This window comes from Balaenoptera borealis (assembly GCF_965194805.1).
Source record: "Balaenoptera borealis genome assembly, chromosome: 12".
Classification (NCBI taxonomy): Eukaryota; Metazoa; Chordata; class Mammalia; order Artiodactyla; family Balaenopteridae; genus Balaenoptera; species Balaenoptera borealis.
In genome coordinates this window covers 41,881,154-41,908,099 of record NC_138869.1, presented here as the reverse complement: position 1 = coordinate 41,908,099, position 26,946 = coordinate 41,881,154, and the positions used below count along the sequence as shown (strand labels likewise).

Here is a 26,946-nt window from a genome sequence, read left to right as displayed (position 1 = left end):
TCTGTGTAGCTTGGAGAAACTTGTTACAAACATCTGATTGTCCCTGATAAGATGAGATAATGAACTTCCGGGCCTGCGCTGCTCAGTTCCCTCCTTGCAAGCCCCACATTAAAATTCCAGACCAGAGCAAGGGGATTTAAGTTGGATTACTGGATGGGGTCCAGGGAGAGAGGGACACTGGAGTGTGGAGGGGTCCAGACCCCCAATATCCCTCCCTCCATATGTACTCAGGCTGCAAACAAATGTGGGAAAGGAGAAAAGAGCCAGAACTTGATTAAAAGCAAATTTAAAACGTAATTAAGACCAAAGCTCAGCTTGAACAATTAGGACCAAGGCAGGAAAAGGACAGTCCTCTCCTTCGCCTGGGGATATGGACAGGAGCATCTTTTGGGCCTGGAGCTGGGGGCGCTGCAGTAGGCAAAGTTCACTGGCCAGGAGACTGCTGGGCTCCATGCACACCTCCGGACTAATGTGGGCAGTCAAGGGCCTGGCTTAGGGTCAGAGTGACATGGGTTAAAATCCTGGCTCTGCCATATCCTGGCCTAATGCATGGCATGTCCGAGTCTCAGTGTCTCTCTCAGGGGGCTGCTGTAAGAATGACGCGTGACAGACTCAGCACACGCTGAGTACCTAATCAGTGAGTGCCTTTTCCTATCATTCCTCCCTTGAGAACCAACTGTGTACCAGGCCACGGGTGCCTGGGTTGCAGACTCAGTGGGAAGGAGGCAGACATCTGCACTGCCTCACCGGGCAGAGTCTGCCATGTGGGGTATAGGGAGAGAGTTCGGGTGGAAACCCCGGGCTTTGGGTTCCCCCACCCCCAAGCTGTTCAACGAGGAGTGGGGAAAGGAGCTTGGGGAACGACTCCAGCCCTGTGATGCTCTGAGGGGACGGGCAGGGGCTGGGCCCTGGGCTCCACATGGAGAGGGCAGGTTGGGCATCTGTCATTGCCACCACTCAGCACCCCCTGGCAAGGCAACTCGTCCTGAAGCTGGGGTGGGAGGCAGGCCTAAAGGCATGAAGGGTGCCCCTTCCCAAATCTATCAGATGGTTTCGACACAAGTTCAGGGCTGGTGGCCTGGGCTGGGGGGCGCAGCAAAGCAAGGACGTAGTGGGCAAACAGGGGGTCTGGAATGAAGCAGGGAGAGAGAGACTAAGAGACAGAGAACTAGAGAAAGGAGGGGAGAGTGTCCAGGTGGTGCCCAGTTCTAGGAAAGGCAAGGAGGTGGGACATGGCGTGCTGGCTGCGTGAGGCAAGCAGATGGTTCCTACAACCAGGGGGACACTTTTGGACCCCCACAGGGCCGGCCGGCCCAGCTGAAGGCTTGGCTTTGCCTCCTCCCCATGACAGTTCACTCCTCCAACTGTCCCCACCTGTGACTGACTAGGAGATCCCCAAGGTCAGGCTGGGCCCAGCTCTGGGTCCTCCGGCTCCACACTGGGTGGGAGGCCCTCAGGGCCCACCTCCTCTGGTCCCAGGAGGCCAGCCTTTCCCTAGTCCATGATCCCAGGTCACACAGGGGCAGGCAGGGGATCTCAGGGGGACAGTAGGGCCCAGTTCCTGGAGAAGGGGGTCACAGTTCCCTCCCTGGGCCTGGATGTGGTGGGGGTTTGGCTGCTCTGACTTGACCCTGCCAGGCCTCTGGCCCGAGCCTGGGCATGACATGTGAGGCCCTGCTCGTTAAAAAAAAAAAAAAAGCTTTACTGAGATACCATAATATTCACCCACATAAAGTATACAATTCAGTGGTTTTTTTAGTGTATTCACAGTTGTGCAACCATCACCACAATCTAATTTTAGAATATTTTCTTCACCCCCAAAAGAAATCCTGTACCCGTTAGCAGACACTCCCTATCCCCTCCCTTCCAGCCCTAGGCAACTACTAATGTACTTTCCATTTCTATGGATTTGCCTATTGTGGACATTTCACAGAAATGGGATCACACAATAGGTGGTCTTTTGTGACGAGCTTCTTTCCCTTAGTGTAATGTTTTCACGTTCATCCATGTTGTCGTGTGTATCAGTACTTCATTCCTTTTAATTGGACTCATCTCTTTGACAAAGGCTTGGGCAACAGCAGTTATGCCTCTGATCTGGCGGAAGCTTGAACCCCCCTCCCTTCTTTACTGCACAACCTGCCCAGGGCACCTTGCATCTCGAGAAGCCCCTTCCCACCTGCTCTCCCTGGGGTGGGTTGAGTACCGGGGTTTGTGGGCTTCATAGACCTGGTCAGCGTGGACCAGCAGGTCCTGTAATCTCACAGGACCATGGTGCCTTGGAGCTCACAGGCACACTCAGTATAGATGGGCAGACTAAGGCCCAGAGGGAGGCGGAGAAATCGTGGGCAGAATTGGAGCTCCAGCTCCCAGCATCACGTGGCCTTAGCCTTCTCTGCAAGTCATTCAGGGCCCTCCACACTCTCTCCGCCTCAGCCTGCAGCCCACCTTCCCAACAGAAGGGAGAGGTGGGGCCTGCCATCATACCCACACAGGGCCCCCGAGGCCCCAGGTCACCACTCACGCAGCCTACTCCAGATGAAACTATCCCGCTCCTACCACAGCTGCCCACGGTCCCCGCGGCACCTTCTGCCAGTGATGGCCCAGCCTGAATTCAGAGGGCCAGGAGGGCTGTGTGCTCATGGTGGGTGGGGACGTTGCCCTCACAGTGCAGGCCACTCTGCCTGGTCTTCTCTCAACCTAAACAACCGCACCTACCTTCAGGGCCTGCACCTTCCTGTCCAGCAGGCTCTCGATGTCCCCCGCCACCTTCTCCACCAACTTCTGAGGCTCATTCTCCTGCACCTCAAACAGATTCCTGTTGTCTTTGTAGATCTGGAAAGAAGCAGAAGCCTGGGGTGAGGCCAGGGTGGTCCCACATCCCCATGTCATGGTGCCCGTATACCCTCTCTGCATAGCTCACCACAGAACAGTCCTCACCCCCACCTCAACCCTGGCTTTGGCCACTGAGAGAGAACAGGGAGGTCTGGGGTTAGGCCCAGTGCTCTGATAGACTTGGAAGAAGTGCCAGGCCATGAGCTCCACAACTTGCATTGGTTGTGTGTGTTTGGTGGGACAAGGTTGTCGCCACCTTCTCTGGGACTCAGGTTTCCTCCTCCAGGGGCCGTAAGCAGCACCTCCCTGACCAGCTCAGGGTGGCTAAGAGCAGCAGAGTGGGGAGGATGGGCTGGATGGGAGGCAGGGTGTCGAGGGGAGATGGAGCCAATAGACACACATTGTATACCACATACCAACAAGAAGATGCTCTCACACCCACGTGTGTACATAAACCCACACACTCACACATGCATCACACACACAGCCACCTCTCCACACAGGCTCAGGAATCCGTACCCCCTTTCGCTGGTGCTCCCTCAGGGCATTTGCAGAAACTACTGCGGGAGCTCTGGGTGCCCCTAGGGGCTCCTCTGTCATTCTGGGCACAGAATATGGGGGCAGGGACCAGGGAGAAAGAGGCATATGGGGGGAATGAATCTGCCCTCTCCCTCTTCCTTGGGGGGGGTGGGGTCGGCCTGTGCGCACATGCACTTGGGCGTGTAAATCTGACAGTCTGCATCTGCATGTGTGAATGTGTGTGTTATGGCTCGACGCACATCCATCTGTGTGCACGAGCCTGAGTGTTGGGGTGGGTGGGGTTAGGGCCACTAGATAAAGCCTGGGGGCTGTATGGGAATTGTAGAAGCAGGTTTCTGTGGGCATCTTTGTTCATGGCTGGGGTCTTGGGTGTGTGCACGTGCATGTGTGTGTGCATATGTGTGTGTTTGCATTGCACACCCCTGCATGTGCCTCTGAGCCTGAATGAGTCCATGTGTCCATCCAGGTTACCCCAGGAAGTCCGTGCTGCAAGCTGGCTCCTTCACCAGAGGTCACAGGCTGGTCGGCACAACTGAGCTGCTGCCACCACTTTGCCATCAGGCTGTGCAGAAGTGGAGGGATGTGGAGAGACACAAAGAGGAGGTGATGAGGAGGAGATAAGGAGGTGGGAGAGGCCGCTGATGAGAGACAGACAGGCAGGGGAGATAAGGTCAGTAGAGTGACAGCCAGATGAGGGGAGATAAAGGCCTCTGGCATCTGATAGGGGGAGGAGGTGGGGGACCGGGTGCTTCCAGAGCCCTTGCTCTGCTGCCCACCCAGCGCCTGGCAGTCCAAGGGTTAAAGCACCACTCAAAGCTGGCTCAGGCAATCTCCTCCTCCCACCGCCCCCCATCCCTCCCGGCTTCTCTTTTCTTTTTGTCCTTCTCTTGGAACAAAATAATTTGTGGTGAAGTCGCTCCTTCCCACAGAGAAGCAGCGATTACAGGGCGAGTTGCAGGCCTGGCTACACGGCCAGGGAGGATGGAGGCCCCAAGTGGGCACCAGGCCAGGCTGTTCCCTGGGCCCCCCAGGGCCTGCCTCCGGACAGAGGCCCCCGGATGGAAGACAACAATGGAGGCTGAGGCCAAGGAGGGGTCAGACCCTGGGGATCACTGAGAAATGCAGGGAGCCTGGTGCCTGGTGCCCACTGTTGGGGAAACCGAGGCTCAGAAATAGGAAAGGATAGGTCAAGGCCACACGACTGTGAGTGGAAAAACCAGTCACCCATCCTCCCTGACACCTTCTTCGCAGGTTTCAAGACATTAAAAATACACCCTTTCCCAGTCTTGGACCATTGCCCCTGGGTGTGTTGAGGCCTCCTCTCAGCCACACTGGCTGAAACCTCGGCTGAGCACACCGCGGCCCACTGGCGTCAGCAGGGGGCGCAGCCACCTGGCTTCTCAGGGCAGGGGATAAAGTTCCCATAACTGACTCCCCTGTCAAGGTCATTCCCAGGTGCCCCAATCAGGGCTGTCCATAGTGGCGGCAGCCCTAGTATTGGAGGCTGGACCATGCAGCCTCCTGACAACTCTCCTTAGGGAACCTGGGGGCCCTCCCCTCTGCGTCCAGGATGCCCGTTGCAACCTGGCATGGTGACTGAACCAGGGCTCAGAGGCCGCAGAGGGAGTGGGTTTCCAGGTGGCAGGGTCACACCCGAGGACCCTGACAGTTGATGCAAGGGCTTGGAAGCAGGGACCCTGCTTAGAAATACCCCATCTCTGAACCTCAGTGTCCGATCTATTAAATGAGAGAATGGCAGTCCTCCCCTCACAGGCGGACCAAGGACCAAAAGATTCATGCCATGAGGAGCCTATACTTTTGTCACTGCTGCTATTGTTTAGGATCACCAGAATTCTGCAGAAGGAATCACAGTCTCCTCCCTGCCTCCACTCTCTCCTGGCTAGATCTGCACACTTAGGATCCAAAGTCATCAGCTCCCATTCCTGGGCAGGCAGCCTTGGTCTCCCTGGGTCTGCCCCCCTCCAGCCCCACCCAGGGCCTCCTTGGACAGCACCCCCTCCATCAGCTATCCTGTCTTTGTCCCCAGCACCTTGGCCTCGGCCCTGGTGGTGATAACAGGGGAGCCTAGACACAGGGACACCATGGATAGTGTACAGCCATGGCCAGCTCCCTTCCATCTCTCCCCAGGCACCAGGCCTGTGTGCAGTGGACCCTCAGCCAATGCATATGCCCAATTCCATGTTCAGAAGCAGAGCTCTGGAGCCAGCGTGACCTAGGTCTGACTCCACCACTTCTGCCTGCAGGTGTGCTGTCCCTTGGAGCCTGGGGCTGCATCTGCCATGCTTTCTTCCTGGGTCTACCCAAAGAGCCACCAAGACATCCTTCTGCTGGGCCCTGGTGCCAGCATTCAAGGCCTCTCCAGCTCACGGACCTGGCACTTGCATGCAGGCCTCTGCGTCCCTAGCCCATGCTGATTCCCACTGCTGCACTTTTGCTTACGCTGTGCCTACTTCCCCTCCGCCTTTCCCCACTTATCTAAATCCTCCCTAGAGTGAGGGTAGGGAAATGGGCTAGAAGGAGTTTCTGGTGAGATGAGGGCAGAATTCCAGAACTGCAGAGGCTGGTTGAGCTACTAGCCAAGCCTGTCCCCCAATCCCAAATGAGCCCTTGAGATGCAACAGCCCTTGATCCTTCCATGCCAGGTACCTCACCCCGCTCAACATTCCCCCGGACCTGCTCCAGTTGTCCCTGTCCCCTGGGGTGGGGCCCTGAGCTGAACCCCGTGTCCCAGAGACCCAAATGACACAGCCCAGCAGATGGTCCCACCCTGGGGGATAGGTTATCTCTCCACTGATGTGGTCCAGGAGGAGGCCCAGGAGAGCCCAGGGCAGCTCCAGGGCATAGCCAGGGCTGGCTCCCCTCAACCACAGCCTCTAGCCTTGGTCCCTGGGGTCAGCTCGGAAGCAACAGGAAGACCAGGGTGCACCGGGGGCAGGGCCTCAACAACCACAGCAGGACTGCATGCCCACTGGTGTTCTCGGCCCAGAGAGGCAATTGGAAAAACCCAACGGCCCCCACAGCAGCGCAGCCTTCGTGGCCCCCGGCTCTGCACATGCAGCCGGACCAAAGAGAGAGACGGGGGCCAGCAGGTCTACAGGTTGTGACAGCTCCATGCCAGCCATGAGAGAGGAGATGGGGAATGGTAGTGGCACAGGGCAGCAGACTAGGGGACAGGCTGGCTGGAGCCAGGTGGACACGTGGGGGAGGGCAGGAGACACAGCGACAGAGGGGCTGAGGAACAGGGAGAGCGGCGGCAGCTGAGGCCCTGAGGGATAATTCAGGAGGCTGTTTGCAGCTCCTCTTCCCAGGAGTTCCTGGCTCCCCCATCCTGTACCGTATACCTATGGCCCGTGCTCGCCCGGGCATCCTCCTCCCCTTGAAGGCACCCCCTACCAGTTATCAAGACCTGTCCTTCCATGTCTCTCATCTCCCTCCCACCCACCCACTTCCTGCAACGCCCCCCTCCCCCGACCCCCCACATTGTTGGCCCCGACCCCAACCCTCTCTCAGCTCTAGTAATTCTTTTGTTAGGCAGCATGTCTGGCCAACCTGCCTTTTGGCCTCGGAATTTCCAGGGCCTGTGGGGGCCAAGGCCTCATCAGGGGCCCCAGGCCCTCTGCCTAGCCTCCTGCTTCCATAGGTGTCCCTACATAAGGGGGAGGTGAGCATGGAGGACACTTGGAGGAACAGTTACCTTGCACAGGAAGCTTGGATGCTTGCAGGGGCAGATGGAGCCAGCCTCATCCTCACCAGCTCCAAACAGTCCTGACTGGGAGGGGAATAAGGTCTGAGGCACCTGAACATAGAGACAGCCACCACAGGAGACAAGAGGCCCCAGAACCAGTGACCTGGACAGGCCCCCATCAGACTATTGAGGCATTTTGCTAAGTCCCAGAAGGTCAGCAGCAGTGGGGCCTGGACCTAAGCCAGCACCTAACCTGCCCAGGGAGAGGAGGAAGGTGGGAGAAATGGATACGGAAAGGAGGGCAAGGACGGCAAGGGAGAGGAGGGGAAAGGCGGGAAGAGGGACTGTGGAGGCGGCAGATACAGCCCTGTTTGCCAAGTGATGGCTCTAGCCACCCAAGGGCGGGTGCCTCACAAACTTGACCTCGCTGATGTACAACCCCTGAGGAAGGACCATTCTGATCACGCCCGTTTAGCAGATGGGACACTGAAGGCCAGAGAGGATATGTTACATGGCAGAGCTCAGATAAGAACAGTCTGTCTTATCCAAAGTGTTTGCTTTAGGTCACACTCTGTGCAGTTCTGTTCCCTGCATTTATCCCCAAACTTGAAGGTGAGGCACAGGGTATTAGCTGGGAATTTGGGGGGCCTGAAAGGGGCCTGGGGGACCCAGAGTGATGCTGAAAGCCTGAGGCCCATGGAAGGCAGGAGGGCCATTCTGGAGGGGAAGAGGGGGAGGACCAGCAGAACCAGCCTGATCAACTAACCAACCACCCAACCCTGGGAGTAACAACAGGCATGCGTGCGAGGCTCCTCTCTGCAGCGAAGGTGAACGGGCCCTAATCTCTGGAAAATTAAATCAGAAGGAAAATGGAACGAGAAAGATTTGATGCTGGCTGGGCCCTGCTGCTGCCTGTCTCCTCAAAGGCCCAAACTCAGCTGGGGGTTCATCTGGGTGCCTCAGCATCCTGCCCCCTTCCCCTGCCCAGGGTGCTGAGCAGGGCACAGGAAGGGTGGGGGGAGCCGAACCCCATGATATGACCTTCCTGGGGGATTTTCTCTTCTCCAACCCCCTTTAGCCATGTCTCAGTGTCTGGTCCCTGGTATTGAAAGGAGCAGCTGGTAGGAGTTTTAACTGCCCAGCCCTCATGTCAACAGGTCTCTAGAGATGGTGGGCTGGCCTCCCTAGGCCGGCCTGCATGGGCAAGCACTGGAGTGGCCACAGGCTCTGGGGTTGGAGACAAGGGCCAGCTGCTATAAGGGTTACACTTGTGCCAGTGATCAGGGGAGCCTTAGGTTGGAGGATAGGGGGCTCATGGTGGCCCAGAGATCCTGAGCTGGGCCAAGAGGGTGGTGGAGGGATGGAGGGACTGGTAGTGACAAGCTCAGGAGCCCCAGTCAGTCAGGGCAATGCTGGCCCCTGCCCTCCCGCCAGGCTGCTGCCCGTGTCTCCTGCCTTCGTGGGGAAAATCAAGGGTATTGACATAGCTGCTAATAATCACCCTTGAAGACCATAGGGTGGATGGAGTAGCCAGGTACCTGCAGACCCTCCCACTGAGAGCACTCAGGTCAGATCCAGGACAGGCTGCACATCCTGGACGCTCCCCACACCCAACCAACCTGAGCCCCACAGCCCAGTTCCCTTGGGGCCGCTCACAGCAGGTACACGAAAACCCTGACCCAGCTGCTCTAGGGACACACCAGGCCCTGGACTGTGTGTGTGGCAGAAAGTTCCCTGGGGCAGGGGTTGTGGCCCTTCTCTGGCCCACCTGGTGTGAGGCTTACAGTAGGACAAGGGCAAGGGGCCCCCAGAGCCCTCAGAGCACACAGTCGGCGTACAGGCAGTGGGTTATGGGGCCACCCGGCTGCACGCTTCATCAGCTGCTGACAATCACCAGCTGCCACGTTAGGGTCCCACATGGCCATGCCACCCTGCCACCATCCTGTGGTGGGTTGGCTCCACAGTTAGTTAGCTGTATGTGGTGTCACGTCACAAGCAGGGTTTGTATATTGTGATGCTGGTTGTCACATTATTAATAACTAACCTTCATACTGAATAGGGATTTCCTAGAATGAACACTCTGTTTAGAGAGGGTCACAGATGCCTACCCAGGCCATTACAGTGTGGCCCATGATGGGCTATGATGGAGGACACAAAGGCAGTGTTGACCTGGCTTTCAGGAGCAGATGAGGATGTGGCCCTCCTTGGTTGGTGGCCCATAAATGGCCCCATCTCCTCCTCACCCCCACCCCATGTCCTTACATCCCCACTGGGGCACTCATGTTCATGCCACAGGATCTTGTTGGGGTCTCTTGAGGCTGGGGCAGCAGAGATGGACCAGACCTTGTCCCTGCCCTCCTGGGACTCACCACCAGAGGGGACAGATGTCCATTCGGACTGCTAATGGCAGAGGGGTGGCAGAGGGGTGGCAGTGGGGAGGGGTGTTCAGGAGACATGTGGGAGTGAGACTGGCCTTCCTGGGGAGGGCGGGGGCTGGGGGTGTGAAGGAAAAGACTGAGATGGCTTTTCAGGGGAGAGGCCATCTAAGCAGAGTTTGAAAGGCTGGGCAGGAGTCTGCCAGACATGGGGGTGACTGGGGGATAAGGGACTCTAGGCAGGAGTAATGGCAGGTGCCCTTGAGCTGGGAGGAGGGAATGGACTGCTCAGTGGCAGGAGCACAGGGGCTTGTGGGAGGCAGAAGGGAAGCTGTGGGGACAGGTTCTGACAGGAAGGGAGGTAGATACCCAGGTGGCGGGGGGTGGAGTGGGGGGGATCCTCAGGGACAGAGGGGGTGTAGCCTAGATCACAAGGTGAGAAGGCCGTGGTGGCTCCATGGCCACTTGGCCCCTAAGAGGAAGCTGCTAGGAGTTTTCACCAGCAGATTCCCTTTGAAAAACTCACAGGGGCACAAAGCCCCCACCGCCACCCCCAGCAACGCCTCCCTGTTTTTAAAGTTAAAGTTTAGTTGACTGTCATCCATTACCGCAATTAGTACATTATGTCTAATTATGCAATTAGTGTAAAAAGTGCACTTGCTGCTGAGAATGGGAAATTAACGCTGCCTCGTTACACTGTAAAATCCATGTCATAAAAAGGCTCAATCTCTTGTTTTTCAAAAGACACACAACTCAGTGCAAAACAATAAACCAAATCCTCCCAGTTGAGCTAGGGCCAGTCTGCGCCAACCTCTCTGCACTTGCCCCCATGCAGAGCCCCCACCTCTGCAAGGCCCTGTCCCATGCTGGCCCTGGGGCAAGGCAATGACCCACCACGAGGGAGCGCTGATGCGTGGCCCACTCCTAGGCGTGGTCAGTGTTTGCTCCTCTGAAACAGATTTCTAAACTGAATTTCTAAACTGACTTTAAAACCGTGGCAATTCTGATTATCCACCTGTTATTCCAGACCTGATTGGAACGTGGCCTCTAGTATTAAGGCTTGTATATATTAGGTGAGAGTGTCCTGGCCTCTACCCAGCTCCGAGAGTGAGAGGCAAGGTTCCTGAGGGCAGTACTCTGAGGTTCCTGATGGTGCCTGTGGGGAGAGAGGCATATTCCAGCTCAGAGGAAACTGGAGGAACTTTCTCACACTCGAGGCTCTCAAACTCTAAGAGCATAGTCTGGATAGACAGTGAGCTCCCCATCACAGGAAATATGCAAGCCCACCTGTCAGAAATGCTGAGAAGGGATTCACCCACGGTCACCCTGCACAGTAGCAGGACTCTAGGCTGCCATCATTAAATAACAGCATTCCCATGGCTGTGTGCCTACATGAAGCTTGCAGTCTGTGACTCTATCTTCCCCAGGTTCTGGCTCCCTTGGTGGTCAAGGGGCTATCTGGGGACAGGTGGGAGGGGAGAAAGGAATCTGACAGGGGTGTCTCCCTCCCACAGGGGTGACAATGCCAGATGGCCAAGTCCATGGGAGCTGGGGACAGGGCACACTCTTGTGACTTCAAAAGCAAATGCTTCACGGTCAGGTCTCCATCACCCACCACCCAGCTCCAAGGTCAGAAGTTAAAGCTCGAGCATGGGCTGCTCAGTGCCTACCTAAGAAGCCCCCTCTCTGAGCCCCTTCCTTCAAGTTCCCAACACTCCTTGAATCCAAGGTGCTTGACCCAGGCCTGGTGGTGGGGTGGTGCAGTGTCACGAAGACTCCTTCCCAGCCAAAAGTCTGCCCTGACCTCATGGGGGAAGGTGCATGCAGCTCCTGCAGCTGCCACTGCCAAGCTCAGGCAAGGCGTTCCCAGAGCAGAGAAACTGAGATGTGGAGCCCTCAGCATCCCGGGGCCCATGGGGCACGAGAAACCCTGCAACAGCTCCCACCTGCAATGTGCGCACCATCAGTTCTGGGTGTACTGAGGTGTCGGTGCTGTGTACACCCCAGTGGGAAGCACTTTCTGAGAAGGCAGCCAGATTTTGGGGAGGGACAGGGGCCTGGACCCCACTATAGGGATACCAGTTGCCTACACTCAAGGTGTGGGTCCCTGGACAGTCCCGGCCTTCACGCCTTTGTCTACTCAGGTAATCCTGGAGAGCGGGGGAACTGTGTCATGGCCCAGCCAGGTGGACCTACCATGGAGACTCTCAGGGCCCCCTGTCCTCTTGATTTGGTCCAGGATAGCATCAGGATTGGGGAGGGGGTGAGCCCAAAGTGAATCAAACTACGGGTGAGATCTGGGGGCCCCTGCTTGCTCCCCCTCCCTGATCTGGGAGCCGCCGGCTGTTGAGGCAGCTGGGAGGGAAGCTGTGCCCAGCATGCCAGCTGGCACGGGGGAGTGTGAGTAAACATACCCGCACTTTCCCAACTCGCAGAAGTCGCCGGGTGTCGCCGGCTGGTGTGGGCGCCCATGTTTACGCGAAACAGATTGTTTGTGCCTGCGTCTGGACCCCCTCACCGCCCACCTTGGCTCGGCTCCCTCCTGCTGCCTCCCCACTCAGTGGCCCTGCCTTCCTTCCCCCAGGACTCCTCAGCCTCTCAACGGCAGAAGGACGAGGATGGTGATGACAGGCACCCCCAGGCCCAGGTGGTCAGACAGGGCTCAGCGCATAACCCACTGAGTCATCCTCATAACGATCCGAAAAGGCAGGTATAATTACTGCCCTCACTTTGCAGCTGAAGAAAGCAAGGCTCTGGCAGGTGGAGAAAATGGCTGGAGACTGTAGGCAGTGAGTGGAGGAGCCCGTGATACTGGGCTCCTCAGACCCCTGTCATCAGTTCCAGGCTCCAGGGTCCCTCAGTCCCACCACCCCCCAGACAAGCCCAGTCTGCCCTTTACCTGGGTCACTACCTTGAGCAGCCCTGGCCCAGCGTGGTCTCAGACACAGACCCTGCCCTCTCCCTGACACGACAGCCCCAGGAGAGAGTCCAGGGCCTGGGCACTGGCCTGTCATCTGGCCTCTTCAACCCCTTCACCTCTGAGTCTCTGTCTTCGGCTCTGTAAGGCCCGGTCTCTCCACTCTCAGGAGCAAGAGTACTGGCAGGGTGGGGTGAGGGCTCTGGGAGTCAGGGTGGACAGAGGTTCCAGCAAACCCCTGGTGGGCCAAGGAGGGCTCCTACTCATTTCACAGAGCCAGTTGTTATCAAGATCTCATCTAAGATGACTGTCCTTCAGCCCAGAGCTGGCAGAAATTTACCCCCATAAACACCCTCATGATATGGATTTGAGGCTGGGCCTGAGACACAGTTCCGAAGGCCAGAGAGCAAAGGACAAAGTCGGCTTCTCTGCCCGCATCACCTCCATTCCACCCCTCCTAGCACTGATAGCCCAGGGTGGGCAACCCTCTTCAGGGGCTGGGGCAGGGCTCTCAGGGACTCCACAGTGGCCAGAAACCAACCTTTCCTCAAGAGTCCCTAGGGAGGTTTCCTGGGTGGTGGGGCCTCATCAGATTTTTCTTCATCCATCTCCCTCCCTTAGCTGCGACAAGGACACCAGGAGGGCACCCTTCTTATCTCACAGATGAGGAAACTGAAATACCAGGAAGGTCAAAATCTGTCCAAAGGGGAGACCTTCCCACCCCCGAGTCCCCTGCACTCACAGCTGAGAACTGGCTAAAAAGCCGTGGGTCTGAATCCCTGCCCTGCTCTTTACCAGCCATGTGGCATGGCCCGAGCTTTCACCCTCAGCGCCCACACAGCCCTGAGCTGCCTCAGCCAGGCTTTGTGGGGTGCTCCTCAAAGATGAAAGGTCAAATGCAAGGTGCTGCTGGCTTCTCATGGGGCCTCCTTCCAGGGCTGCTCCCAAGGCCTTGAGAGCTTGCCCTGCCCCACACTGTCCTGCAGGGCCTGACTTTCCAGGCCTCGTAGGCTGGAAGTCTGCCCTTTGCTGCTGAGATTTGCTGCTGAAGATGTCGCCAAATAATGACAGCGCCAATCACAACGAGAGGCCCTCGGGTTGGCTGCTCTTGTGAAAACACCGGATCTTGGCATGTCAGGTACGCAGGATAAAGGCAGAGATGGAGGTAAGCTTGGGAGTGGCTGCAGCCTCCCATGGTATCAAGGGCCCCTTTTGGGGCAGGGTCATCCCAGGGCCCTACCCCCTACCCATGTGCTCACTATAGTTCCAGGTACATGTGCCTGACCTCACACAGCAGCTCACGCATCAACCTCACCACATTCATACCCAGTGCCCAGGAAGTCGCCTGCAGATCCTGTCCATGCTTCACACTTAGGGTCCAGAAAAAGCACCACAGCCCAGACGGACCTATCCACTGTCACTGGATGCCCAGCAGCCCCAGGCCTGGGTGAGTCTCTGTGGGTTTCCATCTGCACCCCAGAAGGTGGTCTGCAGCCATCTGAAATGTTTTAAGCAGTGAGATTTTTCTGGCCCCAGATGGTTGGGGCTACTTGAAGGTCGTGGCCCTAAATCTTCCTGTTGGACGTTGCACTGGAGAAGCTCCTAACAGCATGGAGGGCTCAGGGGCTTGCTGGGGGAAGGGTATGGCCTGACTGACAGTGGCCTCTGGATCAGCATCCCCAGGAGGGCTGGGCTCCCTCCTCTGGTCACAGTGCCCGAGTGTCAGGTGCTGACAGGCAGTGGGGACCAGAACCTCGCTGGTGGTGAGTGTCCAAGCGAGTGTACGAGGGAGTACACTCGCGCCTGGGCTATCTTGCTCACGTCCTCTGTCGGCATCTCCCAGGTCCATCTTAGTCCTTTTGCTAGTTTTTCTTTTATATTTCTCCTACTTCCCATTTATAGGCTTTTCTTGAATTTTGTGTATCCTTGTAAGTGCCCTTAAATCTTCTGCAGAATAAGTTGGAGGCATAAATAAACAAACAAACAGGATGAAGACACTGAGGCCCTGCACATGCTGAAGATACACTGGGGACACATTAGGGACATGCATGCACTGAGGACACACACATGCTGGGGACACACACCCAGAGGGAACCCACTCTCTCCCGTCATTCACAGGCTCTCCTGAGCCCTCATAGGAGAGTTGGAAAACTCCAGGGCGGTGACCACACAGGGTTTCCTAGAGCTGGGAGGCTAGTGATCCCCACACCCACTCCCAGCTGGGCTCCTGGGCAGCCCTGGTCCCTCTCTGCACCTCAGTGTCCCCTCACCTCACTGTGGGGAGAGAGGGACAATCCTTGGCATCCCCAGCTCCAGGTTCGCTCTCCATGAATGCAAGAAGCTCAGCAGCCAACATTTATCTTCACCGTGACAGTGCTCAGTGTTTGCCATGCAAATGAACTGTGCAAACAGGACCCAGTGCTTGGCCACGCCAGTGAACACTGCGAGGGCCCTCGGTCTGAACAGCCATGAACTTCAAAGTGTGCTGTGCTCAGGGGAGGCAGAAACACTGTGCCTGGGCTCACACTCCAGGTGGGCCACCTCCTCACTGCCCAGCTTTGGGGGTTGCTTTGGGGTGATGACTGCCACAGGAATAGCTGTCAACACCAATGGGGCCCAAGTGAGCTTCCATGCTAGGCGTACACAGTATCAAACCCTTATAGGCCCTAGTCATCGTCCCATTTCACAGACGAGGCAACTGAGGCAGACAGTAATTGGTGGAGCTGGGATTCGGTGACACAGACTAACCACATACTTGAACACAGACCTTGTTCCAGACCTCTGTGCCCACCTCTTAGAAGCTTGTCTCCATTCCATGGGATCCTGTGACCTTCCTCAGCCCCAATGCTGCCCCAGGCCCCCTCCTCTGGGAAGCGGCTCTGGCTGCCCCCTTAGTAATGTCTGTGGGGCTGCGTGCCCCCAGGGCTATGAAAGTCAGTGGGGGTCAGCTGAGTCTGGTGTTTGCAAACCTCATCCTGCCTTGAATGTCCCTGAAGAGCTCATCTCTCAAAGACATCGGCCCAAGCCGATGGGTATCCTGTACCCATCAGGATACAGATGGGTAAACTGAGGCCCAAAAGGGAGGGGTAAGCAGCAGGGCAGGGCCAGGCAGTCCCAGGCTCCAGCCACTGGCACCTCCTCTGTGCTCAGGAGGTCAGGGAAGACTTTCCAGAAGGGGGCTGTGAATGGATGGGCCGAGAGAGTGCCTACCTGGCAGGGGAACAACAGCAAAGGTGATCGTCCAGGCACAAGGGCCTGTGAAGAAAGCTGCCGAGGGTGGGGAGGTCCAGTGGCAGGGCAGAGGCAGCTCCGACCCCAACCCGTCACCAGGGTCTTGGGGGACGGTCTGCTGGCGTGAACTCTCTGAGAACCCGTGGAGTCATCTGGTGGGCTGGGGGCAGAAGGCCTGGGTCCCTGCACATGGAATGATCTTGTCCCCTCTGCCCCCCACTTTCCCCAGGCCTAGGCACCTCAGGTCTTAGCAGCAAAGATGCTCTGGGCTCCCGCGTCCTCTGCTCAGCAACCTCCAGCAGGAGGGAGTGATGCATGAGCTTCCAGCTCTGTCGAGGGCCCCCTGAGCAAGAAGGCAGTGAGGGCAACGATGCCAGGAGGACAAGAGCAGAACAAATTGCCCCAATTATGTAAGGTGGCCCTACTTCCTCCTTAGCAGGGAGAGAACAGGAAAATTATGTTCCTCCTACCCCACTCCTACCTATGCCACTGCACCTGCTGGGAGATCCCTCACAGGGGGCCTACTGAGAGGTCCCCCCAAGTAGGATCTCTGAGCCCAGGTCATCTGAGGTACTGGGGAAGGAACTTGGGGACGGACTCCAGTTGGCCCTCTTCCTGTGGCCTGCAGGGTAGGATCAGGGTAAGAGGCCTGGGTCGGCCCTGTTCAATCATTGTTCCTTGAAGGTGTTTGAGCATACCCCAGCCCCTCTGGTTTCCTTGCCTGTACACTAGGGTAGGCAGCCTCCCCGCTTGCTTGCCCAGAACTCCACGCCCCAGGCCTCTCCCCTGCCCCAGACACCATGGAGCCCTGGGGAACTCTGAGCCTCTCTAGAATGCAGCTATGGTCCCTGCCCTACCACACTCCCACTGGAACATGGCTCAGGTCTGCTCTTTCCGGTGCCTCGTAGGGGTCCAAGCAGGAAGGCCCCTCCTTCAGACCCAGAACCAGGCTAAGATGCCAGACCAGCCAGTTCCTCATGGCTACAGGACTACCCCTGCCATATACACAATCTAGCCTCCCACCTGACCCCAGGGCCTGGACCCCTCTGAGTCGCTGTCTCTTCCCCGCATCCTAGGGCCTCTGGGGAGCACTGGAGATGCCTCAGGCCAAGGCCCCAAGGTGGTGTCCTGCCTCTCGGCCCCTGCCTGGCACAGGCATTCCCAGCATAGGCCCCTTTGCCAGCTGGGCCTGGGTATACTCTGCCCTGGAGGGCTGGCCTGCAAAACTGGCTGGGAACCCCCTCCTATATGGGCCCATGCTTTGCTGGGCTGCCAACACGCTGTGAAGACTTGGCTATCAGGCTCTTTGAGTTTACAGAGCTAGCAGGTTAGGGCTGCTAAAGTGCACATTTATCTCCTGCCATAAATCCAGGTGATGCCAGTGTATGTGCCTGAGTGTGTGTCCATATGTGTATGTTGGGAGGCATCATGTGTAGTTTACAGCGGGGTGTGTGTACACAAGTGTTCACCAGCCTGCACATGGGAAGGATGATAGTGTTGCTGTGTGTGTGCAATGCATGCGCAAACACGTGTCCTGGTGTGTGTCCAGGCACACGTGCGTGTGGGGGGAAAGCTCGCTATGAATGAGGTGGGATGCATCCTTCCCTGAGTGCAGCCCCGAGTCCCCTGTATCCCTCTGCTCAAGTGCAGCACACAGTAGGCCTCAGGAACATCTGTGTGCATGTGACAGGCCCGGGATGTCCTTGAGCAGACCCAGTACCCTGCCCATCTTACCATCGTCTCAGAGGGACTGGAGCCCGGCACTGGTCACACATTCAGACTCAGGCCGGCCATACTGGGCTGGTGCCTCCTGCCAGCCACTGACCCCACAGACACAGAGACCCCTCTTGACGACGATGCCAGGCTGCATTAGAGAGAGCTCCAGGGCACACATTCCCTCCTGTGCGCGTGGGGAGTGACAACAGAACCAGCAGGCAAGGTGGTCCTTCCTGCCCACCCCCACCCACAGACAAGAGGATGCAGAAACACCACGAAAACAGTTGATCTCCGTACTGATAGTGGGTGAGAAAAAATTATCTTTCTCTGAACACCAAAAATAAAGCCCAGTTTTCCTGAAAGCAGGACCCTTCTCAGCTCATGGCTTCGAGAAGCTTTGTCACTAACTCCAAACGTAGATTTGTTGGAGAAGCCAAGAGCCACTAAACCCTCGGCTGCCTCACCCACGGGCTCAGCCTTGGGGCAAAATGGTGCCCCCAAACCCACGCCACAATACAAACCGGAACTGGGCTGTGCAGTGAGTCCAGATGATGCTGTCCGAGGCAGGCAGAAGGAGGGCAACAGGAACCGGGTCCATATGCTACTTGTGCCCAGCTAATGGGCTGACAAATTAGCACGTCTCCCCTCTAAAAGGTGATGAATGAGCAGCTGCCCAGGAGAGCTGGGGCACGGGCCACCTCTCCACAGTACTCCTCAGGCTCAGCTCTGACTTGGCATCTATGGGGTGCCCAGCCCAGTGCCGAGACTCCCCAGGGGTGGGGGCAGGTGGGGGCTGGGGGTGACTGCGGGTATGGGCAGGGGGAGGGCAGAAAGGGCATAAAAGGGCAGCCCTAGCCTTGGAAGACATCCCCAAACAAACCCAGACAGGGAGCCTGAATTCCCTAATCACCCAGGCTGCTGTCACGCTGTCCGAAGGGTGCCACTGAGGAGGGAGGTCGAAGCATCGCCCTCCTGACTCCTCCTTAAGACCATCACCACCACACACACAATGGCCTGAACGCCTTAAAGAAAGAAGTGGCCGGGCTCAGGGGAGGCCTGCGGCGTGGGAGCCTGTGCCCTAAGGACTGACCAGGACGGGGAGGGACCTAACGCTGGGTCCCGGGGGCCACCCACGGAGGGGGCTGTTTCTCCCACACAGCTACAGGACTGTAGCCGCCTAAGCTCGCAAGGGCCATGGAGGAGACCCGTAGGCAGAGGTGAGGAGCCAAGTCGAGGAGAGGTCCAGGGGCCTGACTCAAAGCAAAGGGCGGCCTCCAGTTAGTGAGTGAGCCCCCCTCACAGAGGGGGTCAGCAGAAGTTGGCCCCCAGGTCTCAGGAAGTCCTGTTTGGTGAGGGGTTGGACCAAATGGTCTTAAGTGTCCTTTCTGACCTGAAAGCACGATATCCTCAATTTGCCCCCAAATCATTATATAGTCCCCGTCCTCCATGTACTCAGGACATTTCAAATGGGGCAGGATTTCTGCATACTGACAGAGGATCGGCCTGGCTCCCGTCGAGAGCTGTCTGGCCAGGCGAGGCAGGCCCTGACCCAGGTCCTCTGGGGACTCCCTGTTCAAATAGCCCCAAGCCCCCTGCTTGCACTACCACCCCTATATCCCCCCAGCCTGCCCCCACCCCGTGTAAATAGAACCTGCCCGCTTTCTCCCAGGGGCTGCTAATTCCTTGCCAGAACTGCTCGGACGTGAAATTGGAATGAGACAATGTGTGTTTAAGGAAATGAATCTCGCATCTTAAGAGGCTCGGGGAGCCCGCCCTGCACCCCCATCACCCCGCCCACCCACCCAGAGCCAGGGAAGGAGCACTTGGCATGAGGGAAGAGAAAAGCGGAGGTGACATTCAGTGCCAAATTAGCAGCCGCCACAGCCAAATATTGTACTTGCCTCCAATCTTCTTTTATTTTTCAAAAGAAAAGGCTTTTACAAAGTGAAAGAGGCTGTTGGAACACTAAGGCTGATGATCGTTTCAAAAGGCATGCCCGCCACGCGCATGCCCATCCCAGACATTCCCTTCCTCTCTGCTTGCCATCTCCTCCTTGCCCTCAGCCACAACTCCGAGGCGCCTGCCCCCACAGTCAGGCCCCAACACACCAGCCACACAGCTGACATCATGGGTGTTCTTGGCTAACGTGACCCAGGGTCTCTGACCCTGGGCCAGCCCTGGACATGGGAACGGCCTCTGAGCCATCTCCCAACCTGCATGGTGCCCCTGCAAGTGAGGAGTCATTTGTGGTGGGTCCAGAGCCACCTGGCCTACAGAGGCCTCAATAGAAGTGACCAGCTCATGGCCTCTGCAAGGTCTTATCGTCCATTGCCTGATGGCCCTTAGTACCCCCGCCAGCCATGAACAGCCACACTGCCTGTGCTAGTCCCCATCATCGCTTTTATCCCCCTCTACTAGATGCCTAATGGCACCTACTCTCTGGTCACTTTGTTGAACAAATAATACCCGTCATCCTGGAGTCCAGCCCCAGAACCCAGGCTGCCTCCACGTGCCACTAATTTATTGACTCACTAAATAGGCTGAGCAGACAGCCTCTGCTTGTCCCTTCAAAGGAAACACTATTTTCACCCCTGAGCCCCTGACCAAGTGCCGGGTTGATCTCACTCACTGCCAGGAGCCAGTCAAACTTAATGAGGTTTTATCAACAGTGAAGACTTAGCCCACATTTCCCATTTCTCCAAACCTGGGCGGCCCCAGGCCTTGGTTTCTTTGTCAAGGGAGAAGGTGGGGAGACTGGTGGCTCCAGGGGTTGGAGGTCCCTGAGCCCTGAGCCCCCACTTGGATGGTGACTGGCCCTGGCCCTGCCACACGTGTGCAGTCTTGGTGCTCTCACCGATCTGAGCCACCCTCAGATCCCATCCCTGAAGTCCCAGAAGGTGGGGGCCTGGCAACGCCCCGTTTACAGGAGGGGCACTGGGCTCAGAGAGCTGTTGGGACTTGCCCAAGGTCTCAGCTGGTAAGAGGCACAACCAGACCAGGATCCGAGGTGTGAGGCACCACAACGTGGATGCTGTGGTGTGCCGCCCAGACTCTCCCTTCGGGACGAGGCCCTCACTCCCCCAGCAGCCAAGATGCTGCCTGCTGACGGCTCTCAGCTGAGTCCCTGCCCAGGCTATGGCCTGAGCAGAAGGGAGTTGCCTCAACCGCGCTCTGCTTGACACACAGGTCAAGTGGAGGAGTACAAAGGTCCGCCTCAATCAGAGACGACTCTGAGGGGTGAGGCCACTCCAGTGCTCAATGTGGAATTGGCTGAGGCCTCTGTTATGGCTTCTGTTAAATCACAGCCAAACTTCTCCTGCTGCCCAATCCTGCTTCCTTTGTCCCTCACAGGTGTGGTCCCTGAGAGTACTCCACCAACCAACACCTGCACACAAACCTCCACCTCAGAGTCTGATTCCAGGGACCCGACCTTGCTACAGCTGGTGCTGGGAGTGGTCCCAGGAAGCCGATTCTTAAGTGGGAGCTGTCCTAATGGCACTGAGGGCCTCACCACAGTGGTCGGTGGAGCGCTGACAATCCTGGCTTGTGATAAAGGTACAACTGATCAAACGTTCACACATCGTGAACTGAAATGGGATACCTGTGGATGGGTGCAATATTTCAGGTTTTGAGAATTTCAGGGAAGTGTAATTATAAGGACTATGGCATAGGATGGCTGTTGCTGAGGGCTATCAGTGCTTTGGAAAGAGACAATGAAAGGCTGAGTGTGATTAATCACGAATTTAAGGTGAAGTGTGAAAGTTAGAAGCCCCCTTGGCAGGATATAAAAAGAGTCTCATCTCTTGCAGCCAGAGGCAGCAAAAGCTGAGGGTCAGGCACAGGACTTAATTAGAAGAGTGACAAAGATCCAGAGGGAGTTACAGTCTCAATCTCAGCAGGTTGGCTACCCAAGGTCAGGACCCTTCTTGGGAAGGAATGGGTCCCTGAGTTGTGAGGTGGGGGCATCTGGGTCACTGCACTCGAGAACCCTGAAACCTGCCCTAAACTCTCTGAGCCTACAGAAGTGGCTGCTCCTCCTTGTTAACGGCTAGGACCCCCCTTGCTTAAAGATGATGAAGAGGCCTCCATGTTACAAAACAACACCCCCCCCTTCCCACTCACCAGACCAAAAACTAGGATCAAGTCACAACATAACCAACCCACCAACCCCAGGAAGCGCTGGGCCTGCTAAGGAAGAAAAAAGGACTATGTCCTGAAGGTACTGTAGTATCTAGCCAACAGCAGGACTGGATCCTGAGGTTGCTGGATCAAGGACAGCAGAAGATAAGGTTGGATATGGGAGAGGTAATTGACATGAGAGCACTTTCTCATGATACAGGATCTAACACCCCAGAAAGGAACCGAAGAGATGTTGGAAACCTGAAAAAAGCAATGGCCCACACTAAGAGAAGTTGAAATGCCAGAACTCCCATAGCAAAGTTGAGAAAGGGATCAAAGGTTTAGACAAGTGGACATACCAGAGTAGTTCTACCACAAAAGGCCAGAAAACCTCTCATGACCATGTTCTGTGGAAGGGCCCAGAGGATACTGTTTACCAAAGTGAGAAGCATTGTGTTGGTGAGAAGGGCACAAGCATCAGAGAGAAAAATATGCTACTGGCCTGTCACTTTACGTTCCTCAGGCCAAGAGAGCAGCAGTCGGAACAATAATTGATTCTCATTATCAAGAGATGCTGGGACAGGGAAAAATATGTTGGACACCCAGGTGACTCACTGGGGCATTTCTTGGTACTCCCCTGTCTAGTTTTAATGAAGGATGAACAAGGGCATAAGCCATGGCCCGAGAAGGGCAAGATGGGCCGGGGCTCAGACCCACCAGGGATGAGGGCCTGGGTCAGGGTGAAGGGAATCTAGGATGGGTGGTAAAGGAAGGAGAGGATGCATACCAATTGTAGCCTCTGTGTTGGAGACCATAACTCATCCTACAATTCTTCCTCTTGCTCAAGTTTCCCAGGAAAAGGGAACAACCGGAATTCTAGAGCAAGTGAGCTCCCACATGGACAAAATTTACTATATGAAGCTCGGGGTCCAGGTGACTCAAGAGGTAGGCTGTTGTGGGTACGGCTGAAGGTCCCCCTTCAGGATCAGCGCTCATTCTCCAATTGCCAGATGCTGACGGCCCACAGCTGAGCCTATCTGGGACTCTCCCCCGACTAAAGGGAGACACCCCATGCATGGTTATGCCCCCTCCCCAGGAGCAGCCTGCTCCAGTGACCAGGTAGTGCAGGGTACAAAAGCCAGGACCCCTGGCCTCAATCTAGGACAGCTCTAAGGAGCCATCCCAGCTCCAGAGCTCTCCACAGGGCTCGCTGAGACCTCCATTCAGCTGCATTGTGGTCAGCTTCTTGCCCTGCCCAGGCCTGCTCCACACATCCCCTTAAAGTGTTTCTCAGAGCAGCTCCTCTCCCCGAAATAAACCTTCTGTGTGCAGACCCTAGCGTCTCAGAGCCTGTTTCCCACGAACATGACCTAAGACATGCTGTCTGCCTCCACCATTGCCAAACCCTGGGCCAGGCTACAGAGGCTCAAGAAAGCCCTGCCATGGTGGCTACTGGACCTCTAGTCCCCCACCTCGGCCTGCCTTCACATCCCCCAACCTCTGCATTCAGGCCCCACCCCCTTCAGGAAGGTACGACTATTAGGCCCTTTTAAAGGTGAAGAAACCAAAGCTTTAGAGGGGAACTAGCTCATCCAAGGACCTAGAGGTGGGAAGGGGCTGATCAGAGTTTGAACCCCAATCTATCCCAATCTCCTTGACCACCATCCTGGTGACTTCTGTATTTTCTGGCAGAGTGAGAGGGGCAGCAAACAGGCTCTGGGAGCTTGGAGGATACAGCTCACCTTGGCCTGGAGAGATGGAAACAGACTTCACGGAGGAGGTCTTGAGAGGTTCGGGCAGGCAGATGTGCGAGGAAAGGCTTTGCAGGAAGAGGGAACAGTGAGGGCAAAGGCTGGGAGGCAGGCCTAATGGCGGGTAAGGAGCCCTGGTTTGGGAGGATAGGTCAGGGAAGGGAGATGTGATCTGTGTGAAGGTCGTGGTGGACACAGACTGGGCTCGGGTCCCGCATCTGTTTCGCCCTGCCCCCGCCTCGCTGTGTCCCATCTCCCCCCACCCAGGTTCTGGTGCCTGCTCTGAATGGCCAATGAGGCCATCTGATTGGCTCATCAAGGGCAAATAATAGCTTTTGCTGAATTCAGCTGCAGCCAATCAGAGGCAATCAAGCACACAAGAGGCCTGATGGGCCACACGGGCGGGCGCCCCAACAGGCACCAGAGCTGGCCCCTCAGTCAGGTTCCGGAAGCTCCCCTCCTTGTGTGGGAGCACTCGAGTGGGGATCAGGGAACCAGGAGGCCTCAGTAAGAGAAGGGGAAGGGACCCAGCTGGGCTCCATGGCATTTACTTGGCACCTGCTGTGTACCCAGAGCTCTGGAGAAGCTGTGCACTGATGGGGGAGACCCAGGCAGAACTACACTCACACCAGCACACGCTCTGCAGAACATCCAGCTCACGGGCCCCAGGAGAGGGCCTCCTAGGAGAAGCTTTTCTGAACCCCAAAACAGCCTCCCAGCATTTGTCCCTCAGCTGCCCCCACTCCCAGCCCCCGCCCTCCCAGGTGTCTCTGTGCCGAGTTCTTGCCTCTTCCCTGAGGAGAGCCGAACCTCCAATCAGACCCTGGGAAAGCAATTTTTCAATCTCCAACTGCAAACACTAATACCGCCGAAGCTAATTTTACAGATTTCCACTCCGAGGCCTCGCCTTTGTCCCAGAATCCCTTAGCCCAGGAGATTAGTAGTTTAGAGACTGGAAAAAATAAGGTATTTTAAAATTCAGCATAAAACTCTCTCTTAGACTCAGTGAGCTAAAAAAGAAAAAATTTTTTTGATTGGAAAAGAGCCTGTTAGTGAGGGAGGAGCCAGGTCCAGTCCCTGCCCTCCCGGGTGGCTGAAGGAAGGGTGCTATTCCAGCCCCCAGATGCCGACAGCTGCTGCAACAGGCTCAAACCTGCAGCCTAGGGAGGGGCAGAGAAGGGGGAAGAGTCAGGTGCCCGTCCTCCGTGCTGGGAAGCCATGGGCCCTCTTCTCAAGCCTCTGGGATGTGTGTACCCCTTGAAGCCACCTAGGATTTCTCTGATCCCAATCTCAAAGCCTGCTGAGCTGTAGTGAAAAGCGTCGGCCCCTCGGATAGAACAGGCCACAGGCGCACTGTCTACTTTGCCAGTGAGGTTGATTCCATTCCAAAGCAGACTCCCTCTGGGCCCGGTTTTCCCATGGAAGCAAATGACCAAAGTCTCTGGCCATGTGGCCCACCTAGCTCCATGAAGCCCAGCACTGCACCCTCTCTGCACATGCACACCCCAGGCCACACTCGCTTGGACACTCGCCCTGGTACAGGTAGGCATGGGATGCGTTTGGTGGACCTCATTCCACAAGCACCTCTCTATGGCATCTCTCACAGATGGACAGCGTAATCACTCCGGCTCTCCGGGGGCCACAAGCTCAGAAACATCCTAATGAAAAATAAATGTATTTACAGGGAGACATCAAAACTGCCAGGACGAGTCAAAGTAATATGACTGCGACCAGCACGCGGACTTTTATTTCTTCCCCCTCTACGCTTCAGAGCTGCTCCTGCAGCGTACAGAGATAAATATTTTAAATAGCAACACTTTGGCGATGCACGGTTATGCAAGACAAGGAATAATTAGAAAATAAATTACTTTTTTTAAACACAGCGTTACAAACATCGGGCGCATCAGATTACTGGTCTCCACAGTCTGGGGCCGTGCAGCTCTGGAGGCCAGCACAGCAAGGACCTTGGGGAGCAACAGCGCACCAACCTGTCCCCACAACCCCCAGACAGTGATGTCCCCTCCCGCCTGCTTGGGGAGGCTCCCAGAATGGAGTTGAAGACCACACTTGGCAGCTTCCAGAAAATCTCGGCGATGGAAAGGCTTCCTCCGGCGTCTCACCAGCAGTGGCGTAGACTAAAAATAGTTTAATCTCCTTGAAAGCAAAAGGAGCAATCAGCAAAACAGACACTCGGTCCCACATGCTCCCCCCCACCAATCCTCACCACACTCTGCCCCCATCTGTCCATGCCTGTCACCAGTGCCAAGCATCCTCAGCTTCTGACTGACCCCTGGGCAGCATCCTACGACCCTGCCCAGGAAGGCGGGTCTCACCCATCATCCAGGTGGCCTTATGTCTGTAGCCCCGACCGAATTACACACGTGGTATGTGTCCTTTAAACCTCACGATGCCACAGGAGGGAGGCAGGACAAGGAATGTTATCCCTGCTTTACAGATGAGGAAACTGAGGCACAGTGATGTGGAATCATTTGCCAAAGGCTAGAAATGATGAAGAAGGACTAGCCTGGGCTGTGTGCTGATGGAGGGGGCTCAGCTTCTGCAGAAAGGAGGCTGGTGGCTTTTAATTAGCACTTAACCTGAATCTCCGTGGTTGGCTCCCAAGAAACAAAAGCTGCCCAGGGCAAGAAGGGGCAAAGGTGGTAGGGTGGGGAATGGGAGAGGCTCACACATTCAGGGGATGGGACCAGCTCCTGGAAAGGCTGAGTGAGTCTGTTAAACAGATGTGTCTTGCCCGCTGCAGCCAGGGTGACATTGTTATTTCACCATTTTCACCCATTGGCCTGGGATGGGGTGAATACCTGTGTTCTGGCCTCAGCTCTGCCACCACCCTGCTGTGTGTTTGAGGGCCTGTCCCTGCCCTCTCTGGGCCTCTATTTCCCCCAGCGATTGGCTAAGATGATCTGAGGGACTGAGGACCTGCCAGGAACCCTGATGCGCTCCCAGGCTTGCCCCCTATATTCTGCCCCTCCTCACTCTGTCCCTTGTCCACCTGCTGTGCCTACCTGCCCCAAACCAGAAACATGGACAGTGTCCTGTCCCCCTACCTGGTTTTACATGAGAAAACTAAAAAACAGGCAGGGGAAGTCACGTGCCCAAGGCCACCCTACAGAGGTCAGAGGAGGCACAGCCAAGACCAGGACTTGGTCTCTGATCCAGTCCCATGCCCTTCACAACATTCTTTGTAGCCTCCCCAAGAATGCTGCAGTCTCAGAGTTCTGAAGGCCTTCTGTGCCCTTCCCCCATCCTTCACAGAAAGAAGCCAGGACATAAAACGATAAATTGGGCTCTGGCAGGTGGTCCAGCTCACCCAATCTCCCAAAATGCCAGCAGGGAAGTTGGGACTGAGGCCTCCTTTCCTGCTAAATATCCTTGCTGGTAACCAGTGGCTGCCTGCAAAAAATTACTCTATACCCTTCCTCGGAGCTTTTCAAAAATAGCCTGTGGGCCCACTTCTAGAAGGCACTGCACTGCCCAGCCTTTCCTGGCCCCCCAGTCCCTCCCTTGACCCCTGGTACTCTGGTCCAGTCCTTGCCTCCTGCTCCAACCTTTGGCTCCCAGTCTAGTCCCTGGCCTCCAGCCCCAGTGCAGCCTCTTGCTCCTGCAGCTCCATGTCCCTGTGTTGCTGCCTCAACATACAAGGGGCTTGGTTTTGTTACCTGCAGCTACTTCACATCCTTTTTTATCTCAGCGTGACCCTGAAGGCAGAGACAACTCTCCCTCTTCCACAGATGAGGAAAC

The 26,946-nt window shown here is 56.3% G+C and overlaps 1 protein-coding gene across 7 annotated transcripts in view; it reads right to left on the bottom strand.

Annotated features, from left to right (window-relative positions):
- CACNA2D2 (calcium voltage-gated channel auxiliary subunit alpha2delta 2) overlaps positions 1–26,946 on the bottom strand; it is a 138,883-nt gene that overhangs the window by 68,502 nt on the left and 43,435 nt on the right. For all 7 annotated transcript variants that reach the window (XM_082346735.1, XM_082346734.1, XM_082346740.1 and 4 more), the window contains exon 3: positions 2,716–2,832. In XM_082346735.1, coding sequence (XP_082202861.1) covers positions 2,716–2,832 — 117 coding nt within the window. The remainder of the gene's footprint in view (positions 1–2,715; positions 2,833–26,946) is intronic.